The sequence below is a fragment of the Erpetoichthys calabaricus genome, chromosome 12 (genome assembly GCF_900747795.2).
Source record: "Erpetoichthys calabaricus chromosome 12, fErpCal1.3, whole genome shotgun sequence".
In the NCBI taxonomy this organism is placed as follows: domain Eukaryota; kingdom Metazoa; phylum Chordata; class Cladistia; order Polypteriformes; family Polypteridae; genus Erpetoichthys; species Erpetoichthys calabaricus.
This window is the reverse complement of record NC_041405.2, coordinates 4973997-4994910: the sequence shown is the minus strand read 5'-3', so window position 1 is coordinate 4994910 and position 20914 is coordinate 4973997. Positions and strand designations below refer to the sequence as shown.

Below are 20914 nucleotides of genomic sequence, written 5' to 3'. Positions count from 1 at the left end.
TGATGACATCACTTTCCGGTGCTACCATGATGACGTCACTTCCCAGCCATCTCTGATGACATCACTCTTTCAGGGGCTACTATGATGACGTCACTTCCGGCGCCACCATGATGACATTATTTCAGGCCTTCTCTGATGACATCACTCTTTCAGGGGGCTACCATGATGACGTCACTTCCTGGCCATCTCTGATGACATCACTTCCGACGCTACCATGATGGTGTCACTTCCAGCCATCTCTGATGACATCACTCTTTCAGGGGAGGGGCTACCATGATGACTTCACTCCCGGCCACTCCTGATGACGTCAGTTCCACCATGTCATTTCCTGCTTGTTATTTCAATTACAATAAGCACAAGGGAAAGAGACAATCAGCACTCGCCGACTCCTTAGCACATTGAAATGAACCGCAAGGGACTGTGGGCTGCGCTCGCCTTTACAGTGCCTGGTCTCGACTAGGGTTCCTTGTCCGACTTTGTTCATTTTTTGATTCCTGATGCCATTGCTTGTGTTTACATTTTAGTACCAGGGTGATGTTCCGTGCCACCTGCTGAACAGCGCGAGGAGCTTGTCGCTACCCGATCTGCGTGCCTACCAGATTTGCGTGCGCAGGCGCATAGCTTAACTATTACGACCCTGCACGATCTGCGTTTCTTTTACTTTGCGACAGGAGTCCCCATCCGATTTGTCTCGCGCACGCGCTCTCTGCTTAATTAAAATTCATTTCACGACGCTGTCCGATTTGTTCTGCGCATGTCCAATGTTTTACGACACATGAGAAAAAAAGTTACCACGGGATTTTAATTTCTCGGTCTGCATTAACAAATAGAACTTTCGCCATTCGAGTGAGAAGGAGAAAGAAGAACGCTGTAGAGAATAGGAGCATATTGAATTTTTCTCCTGGCAGAAGAATAATTTTCACTTCTTGAAAAAATGAAGACTTTTCAATTTTACAACGACTTGAAAGAATATCTTTTACGGGAAGAATTTAGCAACAATTTAACGGTCAGAGAGCGAAGTGAAATACGACGTGTGTCCGTGAATTTTATGATTAAAGGTACTGTGTGTAATGTTTATTGAATGCTTTTCAATTTTTGAGAATACAGTATATACTGTAATATAATCTAGATATAGTTAGGATTATCTGACGTTTTGTTTAATAATTGGAATATTACAAAATTTACCGTTTTAAATAGGCTGGTGATTTCAATGAACGCGCATGAATGTTTTGAAATATGCAAAACTTTTAATAAATTGTGTTATTAAAAAAACTGCTCAGGTGGACTTTCCTGTTATTTACTGATTTATACTTGATTAATGGATTAGTAGGTTTTCTCTTTTTGGGAATATGAAAATCTGAACTGCCTAGATGTATCTCAGATCAGGTGTCTAAATTTTACAATTCTTTTAAAGAGAGAAGTAAATTGGTATCCACTAACGAATGTTAAAATGTGTTTTTTCTTATGCAACTCCCAACATTAGACCACAATATTTTAGTGTGTGTGTGAATCCTCGCAATCCCAGTAACTGTTGTGTTTTTCTCGTTGTATGAGTTTCAATAGAAACAAAACCAGGCTGTTTCATTTGCAAAGTAAAGCACACATTCTTCGGGGTATTATGCTTTGTTACTGGGTAATTGGTGTATGTATGCCTTCACTATAATGTGATGTGGTCAGATTTCAGTTACATGCAAGCAACTTTTGTATTCTGTTCTTTCTTAATTTTGGATAGTCCATCATCCATGCCCTGGCTGCTCTACAGGGTGTATCAGGACAGGAGGCAGAAGACTTATTTCTTGGTGGCCCAGAATACAGTATCAGGTAAAAGTCAAGTCTATGAATGTTTGAAGTAAGTGTTTAAATATTTCTTGTTTATTATTTTTATATTTTACTTGCCTTAGTGAAGTGGAAGAATTTAACTGAAAGATAGGGCAGCAATTAAAGAAGGAGAGAATGCTGTGATATCTGTTGGAATAGAAGATGATGCTACTGCCCAGTGCTTCCAGAATCCTTCATTTGAGTCTTGGGTCTGAATCTACTGCGTCATTGCCAAGTATTCTGGGGTAATGGATCTTGTTTTGTTTACATTTTGTTTTTCTCCATATTCCAAGCTCATTTACTTGACCTTAGCTTTAATAAACTGGATGGCTGTCTCCTTCACAATTGATTTTAAAGTACTATACTATTCATTACATAAAAAGCTCTGAACAATTTAGTCCCTTCCAGTATTTGGTACTGTCTCTCCCCCGACACTCCTCAGTGTAATCTTTAATCCACAACCACTAATTTGCTTATGAAAGAACTGGTGAAGCAGCTTGCACATGTACACCAAAAATGTAGAATGCCGGCTATAAATGAAAAACCTTTCAAATACTTTTAAAACTCAATTTTTAAACTTCACCTCTGCTTAATTCCCATTTCTATCAGTTTATGATTTACTTCTGGTTTATGAATGGAACTGCATACACTGAAAGATTTACACCAGATAATAACCATTGGTTTTTTTTTTTTTTTGCTGTTTTTCTTTTTTTTGTCCAGTGATGCCCTTTGCCATACACCCTGGTCAAGTCTTGTGCAACTGACTGTGGTGCTGAAGAGAGAAGATTTCTGAAGACCCTCTTGAAGTGGAGCTGCAATTGGATTAACACCACAACAGTATGCTGGCTGAGAATGTCCACAGGGGCCTGGGGAGGCTGTGACCTTGTGACCCTGAGACGTTGTTTTGTCAAACATCCTGACCAACTGGACCTTTATGTGTTCTTCAACAGGGCCATCTGACCAGCAGATATATTTAAGGAGAAGGACCTTTCAATTTTCCTCTTGTGTACTTTTAAATTGTATATATATTTTTTTCGTTTTGATAAAGTTATATATATTTGTTAAGCAGTTTAGCAGTTTGGGCTTTATTAGTATTAAAATATGTTAGAAGTTATCTGTGGAATAATTTTAATAATCAAAATAACAAAACAATGTAACTTTAAATTTTCTGTGCTCTGGGTAAAATATGTTAAAGCTATGTGCTGATTTTTTTTACTTCTTTGGGTTTTTTTGTACATTTGACAAATGTTTTTTTTTAGGTGCATTGTTCTCACATTGTTCACTTTTGTTGTTCTCATAACATTTATTCAATAAAATTTGCATGAAAAGTGTTTCCTTTTTCATTATTCAGTTATTAACTCACATTTAAGACACTATATGGGTGAATAAAAGCCATTTAAATTTGAGTACAAGACGAGCAATAGTATCACAGAAGATGGTGCTGGGGTTGTGCTTTATGTGGGTTAGACATGAAATGAAGATTTCTTTTTCTTTAAAAAGACTGTTTATGCAATCCACTAGTATCACCGCAACAAAATTTTGTAAACCTTGATGCCCTATGACGTGTGTATTTCATTAATAATAATATGTAAAGTTATTTTTAAAGAGTTTTTCCAGGGATGAAAAGTGCATCAACAGTTCATTTTTACATATATACACACTTGTTTTGACTAACTGCATGAAAGCCTGGTACAACAACTGCACCAAACCTGCCAAAAAAGCCCTGCAGTGGATCATAAAAACATCACAAGACGTTCAATGGAACTGACCTGCCATCACTTGATCATCGATACAAGATTCCCTGTGTAAGAAGAGCTGAACACATCATCAAGGAGAACACTCATCTTGGACAGAACTTGTTTGAGCTTCTCCCATCTGGCAGGCATTTCAGATATATAAATGCAAAGAATTATTATTATTATCAATCTGTATGCTACAAATGGACAAAAAAAAACAACTTTTTTCCAGCTGCAATAAACTTACTGAACTCGTATATATCCTCAATCTGAAATCGTTTTCATTGATCATGTACAATTAATGTAGTATAGGTAATCTATACTGCTGTGCATTTATGCAATAATAATCCATCCTGGTTACTTTAACTTTATATATGGCATCTTGCCAATATTTTGAACATATTTTGTATGATTACTCAGTTTTTAGTTCATTATATATTTATTGTATTATTATATATCGTAACTATTTGACAGTGGAATTTAAATGCAACGTGAAGTTGACACGAGTAATTTCGTTGCGTTACTCAATGTCAATAAAGTACTTGAATACATCTATTTTTAAAACTCATTTATTTTTTATATGTAGACTATAATAACATACAATGGTTAAATACTTTGTACAATGGGAACTGAAAAAAGAAGTGCTATGTAAACTAAACGAAGCGATCTCAGTGATAAACAACGTGTATAACGAGGAATATGACAAGCTTAATTCAGCCGTGAAAACAGAACGTACAATGAATATTTAATAACATTATCATTATGGTCAACTACTACGGCATTTCAACGAAAATACTGTACTGCCCGTTGTGTATCGACATGCGCAGTTGAGAGCGATCCGTGCCGAAAAGCGAAATGTTTAGTATATATTTTTTTTTTATTATTAAGCACATGCGGAGTGTGTTATTGCATACGTATTGAACGAAAACGTCATCGCTCACTTTACGGTGCTGCCCAATCTGTTTAACGCATGCGTGAACACTTTACGGCATGCTAGGCTTTCAATACGCCTGCGCGCGCAAATCTGGTAGGCACACAGATCGGGTAGCGACAGAGCTGCCAATGCCCTTTAAATCCAGAGGGTCTCCCACAGTTCCTGGTGGTTCATTTTGAAAGCATTCTGGGAGTTTTCGGCGAGTTCTTGTGCTTTTTCTATGTTTTGGTAATTAGTGGGATTCTCACTTTCGTGTTTGTCAATCGCATTTCTGGGTCACTGGATTGGGACTTTGTGCGCATTGGAAACACCAGAGCTTAAGAGGTGACGTTATTAAAATGTTTAAAATTCTGAAAGAATACATAAGACATTTGACAAGCGAGAGGAGACCATTCAGTCCATCAAGCCCGTTTGTTTAGCTCATTGTTAAGCTGTCCCCAATATCTCATCCAGATCCTTCTTAAAAGGTCTCCAGGTTTCTGCTTCAACTCCACGCCTCGGTGGTTTGTTCCAGAGTCCCACAGCTTTTTGTGTAATGAGGTGCTCCAAGGCTCCAGTAACTCAATGTACTTCCCTGTAATTTCCACTCATGTTCTCGAGTACGTGATCCACCTTTAAACTTGAAAGAATGTTGCATGACCTTCCTCATCAATGCCTTTGAGGATTTTAAATACCTGGATCAGGTCCCCACATTGTCTAGTACAGTAGATCAACAAGGATATTAGAACATTAGAACACTTTGGACGAGAGGAGGCCATTCAGTCCAACAAAGCCTGCCAGTCCTGTCCACTTATTTCTTCCAATAAAACATCAAGTCGAGTTTTGAAAGTCCCTAACGTATTGCTATCCACCACACTACTTGGTCACTTATTCCAAGTGTCTGTTGTTCTTTGTGTAAAGAAAAACTTCCTAACATTTGTGTGAAATTTACCCTTAACAAGTTCCCAACTGTGTCCCCGTGTTCTTGATGAACTCATTTTAAAATAACCGTCTCGATCCTCTGGACTAATTCACTTCATCATTTTGCACACTTCAGTCAGGTCTCCTCTTCATCTCCTTAAGGCTCAGCTCTTTCAATTTTCCTTCATCACTCATCCCCTGCAGTTCTGAATCAGCCTCGTCGCTCTTCTCTGGACCTTCTCTTGTGCTGCTATGTCTGGTGGGCCCAAAACTGCACACAGGACTCTAGAAGAGGCCTCACCAGTGTGCTATAAAGCTTGAGCAGACCCTCCTATGACTTGTACTCCACACATCAAGGCGCTATATAACCTCACATTCTGTTAGCCTTCTTAATGGCTTCTGAACTCTGTCGGGAAGTCGATATCTTAGAGTCCACTATGACTCCTAAATCCTTCTCTTGAGGTGGACTCTCGATTCCCTGACCGCCCATTGTGCATTCAAACATCACATTTTTACTTCCTATGTGTAATTCTTTACATTTACTGACATTAAATTTCATCGTCCACAACTCTGCCCAAGCCTGTCTGCTGTCCAAGTCCCTCTGTGACAACATAACGGATTCCAAATTATCTGCTAATCCACCCATCTTGGTGTCATCTGAAAACTTAACCAGGACATGGGAGAACGATTGGAAACTTGCTAAGGGCAGATTTGGCCCAAATGACACGTGGAATAAATGACCAGGTAGTGTGGTGGGGGGGCCGAACTTTAGGGACCTTCAAAACTCGACTTGATGCTATTTTGGACAATTGAGACAAACTGAATGGATGATCTTGTTGGTCTGAATGGCCTGTTCTTGTCACCGTTTTTCCAATGTTCTAATGTGACCAGCGTCCTCAGGTGTAACACCCCAGTTATGGAACTCACGTCGGTTTCTTCTGGCTTTAAAGTCAAAGCAGAGGTAAAGAATTTAGGGGTAACCATTGACTCGGACCTGAATTTTGAATCACATATTAATCAGATCACTACGACAGTATTTTTTTCACTTAAGAAATATAACAAAAGTTAGACCCCTTATAAGATTGCAAGATGCTGAAAAATAAGTTCACGCTTTTGTTTTTAGTCAACTGCATTACTGTAACGCGCTCCTCTCAGGACCACCCAAGAAAGACACCAATCAATTGCAACGAGTGCAGAATACAACGGCCAGAATCTTAACTAGGAAAAGAAAATCCGAGCGCATGACGCCAGTTTGAGCGTCACTACACTGGTTACCTGTGCCATTTAGAATTGACTTTGGCTTATAGTTTACAAAGCCTTCAATAATCTCAGAATGCCTCTCACTTTATACTCCAAATCGTAAGCTTAGGGCTTCAAATGAGGGTCTGCTTAGAATTCCAAGAGTTCAACTTTGTTATGCACCTAAAATCTGGAACACAAGTTTACGGATAGAAATTCGCCAGGCTAATATGGTGGAGCACTTTAAAAAACTGCTAAAAATCCCTTATTGTAACATGGCGCTCTCACAGTTTCATTTCAGTGTAACCCTGATATTCTGTATACGCACTGAATTATCATTTTCTTCCTGGCTCCATAATCCGTACTCAGCCCTACTTTCTCTGCGATGGCGATCTGTGCCCCCGCCACCTGATCAGGGCACCGTGCTGTCCTTACATTGATGGATTGAAGGCCTGAGGTCCACATGACCATCATCATCAAATTCTTCCTCGTGACGCCTGAAAACCACGAGAACTGATTGAGATCATTGATGTGAGGTGGAATGCCTACTGGGGACTGGGTGGTCTTGTGGCCTGCAGATTTTGCTTTTTTGTCAGATTCTCTGGAGTTTTTTATTTTGTTTTTTTTCTGTCCTTCCTGGCCATCAGACCTTACTTTTATTGCCTAATTTTATTTTTATATTGTTTTCTTTCTTCATCTTTTTTTGTTCTTTATTTCACCTTATACAATTTCTCATATTAGGAATTTGTTAGTTTTCGCATACCCCTTGGGGTCAGCCATTGTACAGCGCCTCTGGAGCAAGGGTCTCACTCAAGGGCCCAGCAGAGCAGGATCTCTTTTGGCAGTGACGGGGATTCGAACCGGCAACCTTCGGGATACCAGCGCAGATCCTTAGCCTCAGAGCCACCACTCCACTTTGAGCTCCGTCATTTGTATGAAAACGTACCATATAAATAAATGTTATTGTTCTTGAGGTTTTTAAAGCTAAACTAAACACTCTATTAGATCGCCTATTTCTTAATGTTTTTAGAAATGTTTTTAAATCGCCTATTTCTAAATTTCTATTTCTGGTACTGCTGGTGGTCTGTTTCTATTGTATTGCTTTCTATTGTTTGTGTATCCTTTCTTGTGTGGTATTGGTACTTTGTTTTAATTTGCACCGCACTTCGGTCAACTTCAGCTGTTTTAATAAATGTATACTTACGTACACAACCTAGAAAGACTAGCACAAGCTCCGTCACTAGGATCAACAATACATAATAAGACGTTAACAGGTGAGCCAGAACAATAAAAGAAAAACATCTTTGGATTTGCTTCCTTTTTTTTTTCCTACAGATTTCTCCGTTCAATGAACCGGAATAACTGTTGTCTAATTACTAGTTCCCGCCACTCTCTGATTGGTCACGCCCAACTGCCTGACCTGTCTGATTGGGTTAGAGAATTTGACAGGCAGTGGTAGAATCCTTTCAGGGAAAAGAATATCAGGCGCTCAGTGATGACGCCAAAACGTTGGCGACACGGCGGGAGGAATTGCTGCGTGTGGTACTGCTCGTGGCTGTCAGCTTCAGTGAGGAGCCGAAAGCGGAGTGAAGCTGCTTGTTGGACGTTTCGCTGACAGTGTTGACTTCAGGTGAGACAGGGTTGTGCATGAAGCTATTTATCGTTTTCTAGCGCTTTCGGTCTCTTAGTGTAGACGTTATTGAAGGTGATGATAGCGTTTTGAGTCGCGGTGGCTTCGTGCAGCTAATGTTATGTGGACACTTCGTTGTTTCAACACTGGGCTGTTTTCGGAGAGCAGTCCTCACAGTTCTTCACACTTTCGCCGTTGACCGGTGCTCGTCGAGTTCAGTCCATCGCCCCGAGGCCTCAGGTTTGTGTTCCAAGCAGTATCTTTAATTAATCTCATTGTTTTTAACATATCATTGTGTTTCGGAAAGTGTAGTAATATAATATTTACTTTTATAAGAAACATTTGTTTTGCCACAGCTGTAAATGCTCAACACTGTTTTCAGTTCAGTTCCCTTTTATCTGTGGAGTTTGCTGTCTTAATCGTATCCGAGTAGCCATCGGAGAGTAAACAACACCGAATGCTAAAGAGGGGCAGCACAGCGGGATGAGGGATACCCACTTGTACACTTATTAGTAAGTATGTTTAAATAACAAGAACATTAACAAAACTTTACAAACTAGTTATACTTTTGTTCAGTTTCTGGATTTGCAAACAGGCACACACATTTTTTTAAATACTTTTTTTTAATTCACAAGTATACAAACACAAAATTACAGATAACAATAATGAGGTGTAAAAAAACAATTATTACAAATGACAACTGCGACACACAGACATGTATTCACGAACCTAGAAAATAACCGCACAAGTACGGAAGCTGAGAAAGGACGTGCAATTTATTTTATCTCGAGAAAATGAAATGTTTTCCCAAAGCATCTTGTAGCTGTACGTACTATGGAGTTAAAGGACTACATTTCCCAGCTGTCCTAGCGGTGTAGCGGAGGACGCAGGGGCAATTAGGAAGATAATCAGCCTGGCGGGTCCTTTAAAGAGCTTGATGTCCGAGGTCTGAATCTTCATCACCGTCTCACCTATTTGAATGTCTCTTGTGTCTCTAGTATTGATCAGATTGGTGTCATCTTTGTCACAGGGAGCGCGCGCCCAGTCTCCTCACCCCCCACCACATCGGGGTAACCGGTAAGACAAACTGTATTGCTTATAGTGAACCGTTCACAGGATTTCTGCCACTCTCTTTCTCATCCATTATCATTATCTGTTGCCACTATATTTGGATGGTGTTTTGGACTTTGTCATTAGTGTTTTATCATTCTGGCCCGTTGTTGAGGTGTGTTATTTTTTATTGCTGTAGGAGACTAAGGAGGGTTAGCTGTTTATTTGTTGTTTATATTTATATTTCATTTGATATCTCTCTATTACATAAAAAAATGTTGGGACGAGACATTTTTCTGGCATGATCTTTTGAAGAGGAACAGAGAGACTCTTTCACGTCAAACTTGCAGCCTTTGTAAGCTAGTCCCATTATACACATGCAGAGCAGGTTAGAGATAATAGAAGTAGGAAAATTGGAAAGTCTCAAAAAAATGAGTGAAAAGATCACATTAGCGCAAACAAACGGAAAATATTACTCCGTGAAATAACGGAAAATTTGAAAAGAGATTGCATAGTGTTTGAGGACAGGTGCTGTACAGGCTTTTAAACGTTGGACGCACCGCCTGAAATGGCGATCACACAGAACAGAAGCAGCAGCAGCAAGCCAGTAGCTGATTGAGCAAAGAGGAGGTAAAAAAAAATGTATTTGTATCCCATTGTGTCACAGTTTAAGAGGGGTTTCGGAGGAGCAGACGCATCTCCTTGGGGTGCGTTCAGCCCCCCTCTTCACAACGGCGTGAAGTGCAAGCGGAGTTAAGGGGTTGGCGAGCAAAGCTCCCTAGCATTACATTATTCTTGATTTAATCTGCTGTTTTAACTGTGTGTCTGTGAGTGTGTGTGAGTCGGGCCAAAGCTGGGTGCGTTCCTGGGGTCCCCACTGAAAGAAAAAAATAAAATTGTTCTCCCTCCCACAATGTGAATCTTAGCGTCACCTGCAATGTAACTTAATATTTTAGCTTTTTTGGATACTTTAGGATGGCTGAATTTTGGGTCGCTTAAGATCTTGTGTGTGTGTGTGTGTGTGTGTGTGTGTGTGTGTGTGAAGTACAATCCTGTTTGGACCGAGAGGCACTAGGACTATTGGCACTGGAGGGTTCGATGACTTGGCAGAGGCAGAAGTGACATGGCTTTTATTATCCATCCATTATCCAACACACTATATCCCAAATACAGGGTCACAGGGGTCTGCTGGAGCCAATCCCAGCCAACACAGGGCACAAGGCAGGAAACAAACCCCGGGCAGGGTGCCAGCCCACCGCAGGGCAGGCTTTTATTATCCCAGGCTTTAAACCTACTAAAAGGCACTAGGAATTTGAACTGCAGCCATCAATTTCAAATCGGGAGACTCTGAAGACCAAAAAGGGGGACCAAATGTGCATTTGGCACATGGGCAGCAATGATAAAACTCCTGTATCTTTGGGGTGGGTTTTGGGTTTGCCCTAAAAATCAATGCAGAGCAGACATATAGCAAGTCCTCCAATATGAATACGCTGCTAGCAGAAACGCATGACGCAAATACAGCGCACTTACGTTTGTGTACGTATCACATACATTTTCATAAGTTGCTGTCCTTGTATTGTGTTAGCAGGCAGTCCAGGAGCAAAATTTGTTTTGTTGAGAAAACAACAAAAAATAATGACATTGTACATTTTCTCATGGCTTCTATTATTAAGAAAAGAATCCTAATAAAAAATTCCTGGGGTTGAAACTTGCAGTTGCAAACCCAGATACTCAGACGCTGAACTTGACAACCTCTGCTGTAAGTGACGTTGTCACTGTCCATGGCTTTGATTTTTTTGATTTTGTTGTCTTTCCCCCTTACTGATGACCTTGGCCTCGCCTGCAGTGATAAACGCTTGCTTTTTAGAAATTGCCTATTAAAGTGATGTTTTGTCTTCTCGGTACACAAGCATGCAAATGCTTTGTGTAGTTTAAACACAGAGTGGCAACGTTACTTCCTCGATGCGAGTTTTAAATCTGTTCTGTTTTGGCTCATGCAGTAGGATCAGGTATCAAAGAAACATCGCTGACAATTGTTGCTGTGAATTCCCCGTAATCCAAACCCAAATTACAGGCAGACAATACTTTATTGAATGTTGCAGAACATAAGAATTATTTCCTTTTTAAAGTGCCAGTTCCCAGTAATCTTCATCTTTTCTTTCTGTGGGTTTCTTTGCTGTTTCACAAGTGGATTTGTGTCACTAATAACAGTTTTTGCTGTTCTGCCAGGTTTCTGCCACATTGGGCAACACATTCAGCTTAGTAAATGTAATGTTAAGACGTTAGCGGTTTAGTTCTTGGCATATCATGACAATATTGGTTCTGGAGGGTTCGGTGACTTGGCTGAAGCAGAAGTGACATGGCTTACTATCCCAGGCTTTAAACAGTAGACCACGCTACCTACTGCAAGGCGCTAGGAATTTGAAGTGCTGCCATCAATTTCAAATCCTCATGTTTGTCAAAAAAATCTGCCAATATGGCTGTGGCAGTGCAGGTCGGCTCCACGCTACCAGTTGCACCTAAGGGGATGAGCCCAGCAAATGGGGATGCTTGCTCAAAGCAAGGGGTAGGTGCTAAAGTGAGCACAGTGCTTTTATGAAAGCCATCAAAAAGCAAATGGTGTCCAAAAAGTGCAGTGCTCTCTTTAATAAATACTCCTTTAAAAAAAAAAACAATTTGTACCGTGCACAGAGTTATGTAAATAACATTTTATTTTTCTTTCAATTGAACAGGTGGTTCACTCTTTTTGTCTCTTTCTAATGGCAAAGACTACAGAACCAAGTCCTACCATTCTTGAAAATGGACAGCCAGAGGAGCAGAGATTCACTTTCAGCCAACATCCCACTCTTGAAGACATGTAGGTGTGGTTTGAGTTATATTTATGTATTGGTTTGTTTCATTCATTTGCCCCGCAAAAAGGTCTAGTATTTTTTTGGGTATTTGGTATGAGTCAGCCACCCCTGGAGACAATTTTCAGGCTAAGGGCCTTGCTTAAGGCCCCAGTGCTGCATAAAATGCACTGGAGATTTTCACATTGAAAGAAGGCTCTGGGAGTCGAAGGACAGGCAAACAGAGTAATTAGTTTTATTGCAATAAACAATAACGTGGACTCGACCCAAGTAAGGCAAGTTGAGCTGAGCCCCAAACAAGCCAAAAGTTAGTTTATATAACCATTTATCATCTTGACCTTACTTGAAAACGGCTCGTCCGCTGCTTATTCTGACTCCCCACTCCAGCTGGCATCTTGCAGGCCCTTTCTGTAGCCACCAATATTTCTCGTAACTTGTCCCTCATTATGATTCCTTGCTTTCTCTTCTTTCCTACCTGCTCCCCCTTCTCTGACCTCAGGCTGTCTCCATTCATCCTTTTCCCCCTTCTCTGTCCTTTTGGGTTATTAAATATTGGTGGTTTCTCTCTGAGCTCAATTTAAAAAGAAATATGGCATATGCCTTTAACTACTAGCTGTACCCCATGGCAGCACCCACATAGTAATGAAACAGGATAAACGTTACAAATCAATAGACGTTGGCACTGTATCTGATTGTGTTAAGCTCTGACGGGAAAGCGTTCCTCGCAAGGGGAGAAAAGCATATGACCGTGATATCTCTGGCAATCGGCAGCTACCGTCTAAAACACATGGAGCCTCTCTCTCTGTAAAACGGCGAACATTACTCCTTAACAATCAGTAGATAACGGGTATCGTCAGTTAAGTGGAAGCAAGGTGCGCTCCAGTATGTGGCGAGATGTCGACTAACTCGAACAGAGGCTGGCGAGTGAATGAGGAAGGCCCCGCCTCCCTGTTCTTGGCCCACAGCCACTCTGTTGGATTTGCATAAAATACATCGGTACGGCAAGCAGACTCTGGTACTTAGTGCGGTGAGAGAAGTCGCAAAATCTACCGGAAAATTCAAGCAAATTCTAGAAAACAACCAGATCTAAATCCGTTAGACAAATAATATATATGTATATGTACACAGTCTGCCATTTTCATTTCTCTACGTTGGAAGGATTTTCAGGATCGGATGACGTTATCTCCCAGCTTCAAAGGTGTGCCGGGCAATATTCCAAGGCCTCTTTCTCCATGTGCAGGCCCCCACTTAGGTGAATCATGCCATTCCAAACAAGGCAAACAGAGGATACAATTCCACGCTGAGTTCGACACACAGAAGTAGTGCATGTTGCCCATTTCGCAGTTGTCCTTAACTTGTCTTGTCTTAAAATGCTTGCCTAGCAGTTTTTTATATGGTGAACTCCTGTGTGCTCAGTCTGGCTTTATGAGTAGAATGAAAAGCAGATTTAAAATATTTGCACAGAGCACAGTGACATATTAAACTTATATTTTGATCACAACTTGGGAGCATCTGGGTATTCCCACTTAGGAGCTTTAACAGGTTGATGAAGATGAGGGTACCCTGGTCAGTTCAATGTGGTATGTTGTTACAGCAGCCCTCACCAGGCCAGTTGTAATGAAGATGATGAGGATGATAATTTACAGGAAAGTTAATCTTTTAGGACTCCTAGCTTGTGTGCTTGTTTTGCCATTTTATGCTTAATTGGGGAAAATGCTGATTTAACCAGTAATATGGAACTTGACAAATTGTGTATTACACTTTAGTCCACAAGGGGGCACTCACTTCAAGCAGTTCAGAGCTATGAGCAAGTTTTTAAAAAATGAAGGCTGGCTTGTCTTATTCAACCCAAAAACGTCCCGTTTACTGTCCGTTAAATGTGTGTCAGTACATGTGCAGAGGGGAAGGATGATGGGAGAGAGACCGCAACCCCGAGACAGAAATCACCTGTTAACTCGCCAGATATATCCGGGACATTTTGCATTTAAAAAAAGAGGACAGAAGTCGAGGGGAGAAAGGAGACAATTTACCCGATCATTTTCAAACTCATTACTGCCGTTTATTGCATCATTTCACCGCTTGCTTTCTTTTTCAACCACCGATTCGACATCACGACAGCCAGAGCCGAGAAACCCTGGGGTTTGGATTCATACCTGGCATCGCCAGGACTTTTCACGGTGAGGTCGTTTTGTTTTCGGAAAGGAGTACAATAACACTACAGCCAGTATCGGTACTGCCGGACTTTTATTTTGGACTCATTTTTTCACCACATTTCAATTAATAGATACTTTATTAATCCCAAGGGGAAATTCACAATTGCTGTATTTACCTAATCCGTGTTTGTATTTGTATTGCGTGTTTTTGTTTATTGTTTAGGGGCAAGGGAGGGTCCATGTAAATATTTGAATATTCGTGTTCTTATATAGTAATTAATCACTGATGTTTTTGGCATAGTGGTTTTTTGTGCGTGCATATATATAATTGAATATTTGTCTTCATTTTAAAATATACCCAATTTTACTTATCTGTTACTGTTGTCTGGTTGTTTCATCGTGTCGGGAAAAGTAAGACAACTTGTTAGGAGTACGGCTTGTGATCCAAGGAAGAAGTCGGCCGTTACATGGTTAAACTTCCTACCCGTCTCTCTGCCAGCCAGGCCCTTGTTCTGTCACAGGTTTGTTTCATGTTGTCTGCACCTTAGCCAGTTGCAAAGTAAAAATGGAAAGCTGCTGTTCCAATGCCATTACAGATGTTTGGCCCTATCACAAGACCCTAAAAATGACCACACAAGGGTGTTTGCAGGTGGCCATTTTAAAAAGGATGAAAGTAGCCACAGAGTCGGCCTAACAGTTGAGAAGGGTTTAGAACTACACACCACTTGAATGTTTGTTAGTCCAGGGCGCCTTCCCTTGATCGTTCTAGGACTTCTCCCTGGCTTGTCTAATTGTCCATTTGCTGCTTTCCGTTTTTGAACACACTCCCAACTTGTGACCGGAGCATGGTCATAACAGGTGTCCCCGATGTTCAGGATCTGCCTGGTGACGCCGTTTCTGCCCATGATGGGTCTGAGGTTGCCCGCAGTGAAACTCTCTTCGTTGGTGATGGCGTTCGGCAAGTCTTCTGGGCAGTTGTATATGTAAGGAAATAAAGATTGACGAGTGGCTACTTCCTGCTCGTGGTGAGCACCAGCCATTGATGAAAACTGAACCACTATGAACAGCGGGCATGTGGTGGTGTTAGGGCCAGAGAGTTGTGACCAGGTGGGTCCCTCGGGCTCGGAATCAGGATGGGGATCACACAACGCTACTCCCTGCACGGTCTCTTTATCACATTTGAATGATGGCATCCTCTGGGACGAGCTTTGGGAGGAAATGTTTAGACTCCTCCTTTGTTTATCAGCCCTTGTGCAGGCTGCTATGTGTTTTATCTCATCTCATCTCTCTGACTCTCACAAGTTGGTTTGTCTCCTTTTTTTCTTTTTAAGCCGGAAAATGCAGGCGCATTTCACCGATGAGCGGGACTGGAACCAATTTCACCAGCCTCGTAACCTGCTCTTAGCTTTAGTTGGGGAAGTTGGCGAGGTGGCAGAATTATTGTGAGTATTCATCACTACCAGCATGTTCATTCTTGGGTGGGGTGCACAGCTTGCAAGCTCCTGCATTGTGTGACACCAGTGACAATGGCCATGGTGGGGGGAGGCCTTAGTCATTTAATTTCCCGAATGAATCAAAGTTTTGTGTGCTGATTAAGTAGAGCTCTGGGAATCCATGCACTGCGTGTGTGTCCGTCGTCTTTAGCCCTTGACACAGCATTTGGTTTTGAATTTTTTTTGAATTCCTGTTTTGTTTTTACATATTGTTTGAAATAATTTGTTGCATTTTCTAACTGGATGTGCTCAAGCTGTGGGTGAAGGTCTGTAAAGTAAAGTGAGGTTAGTCCTCGTTACTGAGCTCTTCCGCCTGGCACTCTGTCATGACACTGTAGAGCGGGGCCTCCTCTCTCAAACATGCATCCTTCTACCAACAGGACGTAATGGCGATTTTTATTTTATTTTTTAATTTTATTTTGTTTTTTCTCCCACCCCACCCAGCCAGTGGAAAGGAGAAGTGGCCGAGGGACTGCCCGATTGGTCAGGCAAGGAAAAGGAGCAGCTGTCTCATGAGCTTAGTGACGTCCTCATCTATCTGGTTGAGCTGGCAGAGAAGTGCCACGTTGACCTACCGCAAGCTGTCTTGGACAAGATGGCTCTCAACAGGCAAAAATATCCCGCAAACAAAGTGCAAGGCTCGGCCAAAAAATACACCGAGTACCAGGAATGAAAATGTGGTGTGTGGGAGTAAAGAGACCAACTCTTGGGAAGTCGGTTTTTGACCTGCTTAAATGGAGGGACGCTGTGCTTTTATCCCGTGTGAGCGGAAGGTCCACTCGTCTGTCTGTCTGTCTGTCTGTCTGTGCTCTGAGTGGGAACGGCCTCCAGCAGCACTTCCTTTTATTCTAATAGTTCAGAAATGTTCAGTTCCACAAATTTTTATTATATATATTTTTACAATTTTACTGATGAGAATAATGCAGCGTCAGTTTTCATATCAGGGTTGAATGTAACGGATGAGGCGGAAACCTTTTAAGTAAGACCTCAACATGTGTGGCATTTAGCGATGGTTTTGTTTTATAAATTCCAGTTCCCTTAGTTGCTCTTTGAGAGAGCTGGAGCTGCTCAAGCCTCGTGGAGCGTTTGTGTTGTTTTTAAAAACAAGAAATCCTTAAAGTTGGAGGCGAGTCGAGTAAAATGCAAGGCTAGATAGTTAGAGCTGGCTCTTCTTTGCTGAGTGGCATATATACAGATGCATGTGTCCATGTTGTGTCCATGTGTATGTGTAGATTAAATGTTTACCTGCCCAGGTCGGCTGCTTAAATCTGACTGCTTGTTTTGCTTTGTTACTCCAAAATGTTCAGAATTGCTGGTTTAGTAGCCATTTTCCAGAGTTACCTACATACACGATATCATACAATTACAAAAAAATAAAATGAGAATGGGTGACCAGCACTCCTGTACTGACCTCAGGCCGTGCAGACCAAACACTGTAAGGACAGAAGTAATTGATACTGTGTGTTTGGGTTACATGAATGAAAACTAAATAACACACAGTACGACAAATATACATTGAGTGGAGCACTACCCGATACTTAACACATACATGAAGACCACATATGTACAACACTTCATCTTTTGGCTGCTCCCATTAGGGGTTGCCACAGCGGATCATCTTCTTCCATCTCTTTCTGTCACGCACATCCATAAACCTTCTCTTAGGCCTTCCTCTTCTCCTCTTACCTGCCAGCTCTATCCTTTGCACCCTTCTCTCATTATATCCCTCATCTCTCCAAACCCACACCATCTCGCCTCTCTGACTTTGTCTCCCAACCATCCCACCTGAGCTGACCCCTCTAATGTCCTCCTTTCTAATCCTGTCCATCCTCGTCACACCCACTGCAGATCTTGGTATCTTTAACTCTGCCACCTCCAGCTCTGTCTCCTGTGCCACCGTCTCCAACCCTTACAGCTGCTCTCACTACCATCCTGTAGACCTTCCCATTCACTCTTGCTGATACCCGTCTGTCACAAATCACTCCTGACACTCTTCTCCACCATGCCTGCACTCTCTGTACAACACAACACCCTCAAGAAAGTTATAGCATGGAAATTGACTAGGAAACAGTCCGGTATCCCACAGAGAGGCCAAATTATTTGAGAAGCATCTGACTGGAATGACTGAGAAGGCTGAGCAGTGCGATGGGATTCTTCCAAACAGGAAAAAATTGAAAACCAGTTTGCTGTACTGGTAGGGATTACGAAGACCAGCAAACATCACACACCTGGATTTGGGGACTTTCTACCATTGTCTTCTGCAGATCCTTTCCCAGCTCTGTCAGGCTCGATGGAGACCGTCGGTGGACGGCTGTTTTCAGGGCTCTCCAGAGATGTTCAATTCTGGACTCTGGCTGGGCCACTTTAGGTCATTCCCAGAGCCACTGCTGTGTTGTCTTTGTTTTGTCCTGTTGAAAGGTGAACATTTAGCTCAATCTGAGGTCCAGAACACTCATTATAAGGATATCTCTGTATTTTGGTCCATTTGGTTTTCCCTTTGCCTCAGAGAAGCCACCCAGTCTGTGATGCAACAGTGTTTGGATGGCATTGCTCGAGTGATGACCAGTGGCCTGGTTTCCTCCACACGTGCTACTAATCTTGGTTTAATCAGACCAGAGTCTGGTTTCTTACAGTCCTATAGGTGCCTTTTTGCAAACTCCAGGTGGTCCCCCTGTGCCTCTTTTACTGAGGGGAGGCATACATCTGGTCACTTTATCATGAGGCTCGGATCAGTAGGCTGTTGCAGTGGTGGTTTCCCTTCTCTGGTTCTCTCGTCTCCCACAAGGTCTTCAGGAACTCCACCAGAGTCACCATCGGGTTCTCTGTGGCTCTTCTCCAGTGATTACTCAAGTGGCCAACTCAAGGAAAAGTCTTGGTTGTTCCAAACTTCTTCTATTTAAATATTTATGGAGGCCGCTGTGCTCTTGGGACAGTCCTTTTTTTTTTTTTTTTTTTTTATGTAGTGTTCCACAGATTTGTGCCTCAACACAATCCTGTCTCGAAGCTCGGAATGCAGTTCCATTTGACCTCCTGGCCTGGTTTTTGCTCACACCTTCTATAGACAGGGGTCTGCCTTTTTCTAATCAGTCCGGTCCATTGCACTGACCACCCGGTGGGCTCCTAAGAAGGTGTAGAAGCCTGTCAATGATGATCGATAGAAGGTGACACACCTGAGCCTGACTTCAAATGGCATAGCAAAGGGGTCTGAATACTTGTGCAAATATCACATTTCAGTCTTTTGTTTTATTTTGAGTAAATTTGCACAACATTTATAAAATCCTGTTGTCATTTTTTCATTCTGGGGTATTGAGTGTTTTGGGGGATAAATGAAGTTAATATAAAATCTGAAAAATGTAAAAGGGGTTTGAATACGATCTGAAGCCCGTGTATGTGTGAACCCCGTGATAGACTGGCACCCCATTCAGTGTTAGTTTGTGTCGGCTGCTGCCAGGATGGGCTCAAGTTTGTGCGACGTGCGCCAGCAGACTGCATGTAGATAATGAGTGGGCCCATAAACTGGAATTACACGTATAATGTAGATTTACAATGTTCAAGGCAATTGATGTGAAAAGTACAATTCTAGCAGCTTCCTTGATTAAGTGATGTGCTTCTGATAAAAAAAAAAAATGACACGGTAAATGATGTAAACTGTCTTGTATGGATCGGCATGTCGGTGGTCTTTGAACGATTGGCACTTTAGGTCCCTGCCTTGTGCAGGCTTCCTTGACCCTGAATGGCATTAAGATGGCACTTTAATGAAAGGACGTGGAACTAATGAACAGATTTTTAAAAAGGCTTTCCTGTACCAGGGGAGCAATGCAGTGGTTGGCGCTTCTGCTTTCCGGATTGAGGGTCCTGGGTTTGAATTGGAACAGCTGTGAAGACAATAGGCCTTTTAGCCCTACAGGCTCATCTGTCCTATAACAAAAAAAATAACATCGAGTCAGTGCTGACCATGTTGGTATGTGCAGCTCTTAGAAGTTTGTAGAGTCACTAAAGTACAGTGAAATTCATAGTTGCATGTGCTAATTGACATACAACGGTTTCTGGGTGGGTTTTCCAGCACACAACACCAAAGATGGTTAAGTATCGATGACCAGCTGGACCCTGCATGATTGTGACTGTGAAGGGGAGCCTGAGAAGGCCTGGTGTCCTATCCTGGGCTGTTTCCTGCCTTGCACCCAGTGCCACTGAGATAAGCCCTGGTCCCGCAGTGCTGACTGGCTTGGTAGAGTTACATTAACCTGCTCACCTACAGTCAAACTCACTTTCTTCACATCAATTTTCTAACCCACTTATTTGTGTAATCTTCGTGTTGGGAGTAGCATAGCAGTGCAGTGGTCAGTCTCCTGGGTTCAAATCCTGAGCCGGTACTTTGTAGGTGGGTATCCCAAATTTGTCCCAACTACATTAATTACAGATTACAGTGAAGAACTGGCACCAGCAAGGCTGAAGTTGGCTACTTTATTCGAATTATCCGTTTCACCTTTTTATCGTATTTAGCCAGCAGATGTCGCTAAAAAAGTATTCTTCAACAAACAATAAAATTCTCTATTTAAAAACTTTTCATCTTGCCTGTAGAAGGGGCCCGAGTTGCCTCGAAAGCTTGCATATTGTAATCTTTTTAGTTAGCCAATAAAAGGTGTCATTTTGCTTGGCTTTTCTCTACATTCATAATGGCTAACACGGTACAACACCCTAGTACTACCAACAAACAATAAAATTCTCTATTTAAAAACTTTTCATCTTGACTGTAGAAGGGGCCCGAGAGCTTGCATATTGTAATCTTCCTAGTCCGCTAATACCGAGTGTCATTTTGCATAACTTCTCGTTACATCCGTAATGCCTAACACGGTACAAACACCCTCGTTCTATTTAAAAACTGTAAACTGCCACATTTGCATCAACTGCTGTGACCTTATCTTTTGTACATTGTCTCCCAAAGATAACATTGAAATATGAAACGTGCTCTACTACGTGTATGCTGAAGCAGAAGAAATGTTGCTGTGGATTTCTGTTTTATTTGTGGCACTCGGAACACGGCAATTCAGCTGCAGTAGGTTGCTATTGATTTATCTTTTTTTTAAATATTGTACGTTGAAGAACAGCATA

The 20914-nt window shown here is 41.7% G+C and overlaps 1 protein-coding gene and 1 long non-coding RNA gene across 3 annotated transcripts; both read left to right on the top strand.

Annotated features, from left to right (window-relative positions):
* The first annotated feature begins 783 nt into the window (after positions 1 to 783).
* LOC127529820 (uncharacterized) lies at positions 784 to 2506 on the top strand. The gene is made up of 3 exons (XR_007936441.1): positions 784 to 1058; positions 1733 to 1821; positions 1902 to 2506. It is a non-coding gene; the product is annotated as an uncharacterized LOC127529820 (long non-coding RNA).
* A 5634-nt stretch (positions 2507 to 8140) lies between these two features.
* On the top strand, positions 8141 to 17069 carry dctpp1 (dCTP pyrophosphatase 1). Of its 2 annotated transcripts, XM_028814946.2 has the most exons (4): positions 8141 to 8257; positions 12040 to 12164; positions 15641 to 15751; positions 16247 to 17069. In XM_028814946.2, exons 2-4 carry the CDS (start codon positions 12067 to 12069, stop codon positions 16473 to 16475), a joined length of 438 nt encoding a protein of 145 aa, XP_028670779.1. In that variant the 5' UTR covers positions 8141 to 8257; positions 12040 to 12066; the 3' UTR covers positions 16476 to 17069. The 2 variants fall into 2 exon arrangements, with proteins under 2 accessions (XP_028670779.1, XP_051790685.1); XM_051934725.1 differs by lacking the exon at positions 8141 to 8257 and having other exon boundaries at positions 12052 to 12168.
* The last annotated feature ends 3845 nt before the right edge of the window (positions 17070 to 20914 follow it).

Excerpts from the sequence above, each read along its gene's own strand:
- dctpp1 (XM_028814946.2), top strand. The coding sequence starts at position 12,067 with ATGGCAAAGACTACAGAACCAAGTCCTACCATTCTTGAAAATGGACAG. Across the intron at positions 12,165-15,640 it reads CATCCCACTCTTGAAGACAT|CCGGAAAATGCAGGCGCATT; the intron begins GTAGGTGTGGTT and ends TTTCTTTTTAAG. Across the intron at positions 15,752-16,246 it reads GGCGAGGTGGCAGAATTATT|CCAGTGGAAAGGAGAAGTGG; the intron begins GTGAGTATTCAT and ends CACCCCACCCAG.